The following is a 281-nucleotide window of genomic DNA, read 5'->3' as shown; positions in this document are numbered from 1 at the left end:
AATCGCTCCGGCCCGTGTGATTCTTAAAGAGAAGACTGAAAGCAAACCCCTCCAGGAGCAGCTCCCCGTCACCCAGATCAAATCTGAACCTGTGGAATACGAGTGCAAGTCCGTGATGGCGGCACCAGCAACTTCAGCTAGTACCAACGGAGTGGTGAACGGAGGTACGGCTCAGCCAGCTGTGGTTCCAGCTGCAACCCTGCCTCAGGGTGTGGCTATGGTCTTACCCACAGTTGGCCTGATGTCGCCCATCAGCATCAACCTGAATGACTTGCAGAATG

The 281-nt window shown here is 55.2% G+C and overlaps 1 protein-coding gene across 1 annotated transcript in view; it reads left to right on the top strand.

The window, feature by feature from the left end:
• LOC118334440 (zinc finger E-box-binding homeobox 1-like) overlaps nucleotides 1-281 on the top strand; it is a gene marked incomplete at its 5' end in the record, with an annotated part of 20,119 nt that overhangs the window by 12,877 nt on the left and 6,961 nt on the right. Inside the window, 1 exon segment of the mRNA XM_035670354.1 lies at nucleotides 7-220. Coding sequence (XP_035526247.1) covers nucleotides 7-220 — 214 coding nt within the window.

Source organism: Morone saxatilis, unplaced genomic scaffold (assembly GCF_004916995.1).
Source record: "Morone saxatilis isolate NCDOM2014 unplaced genomic scaffold, NCSU_SB_2.0 Contig23, whole genome shotgun sequence".
Lineage (NCBI taxonomy): Eukaryota > Metazoa > Chordata > Actinopteri > Moronidae > Morone > Morone saxatilis.
Note: the sequence above shows the minus strand (reverse complement) of the source record. Positions and strands in the feature narration are given on the sequence as shown.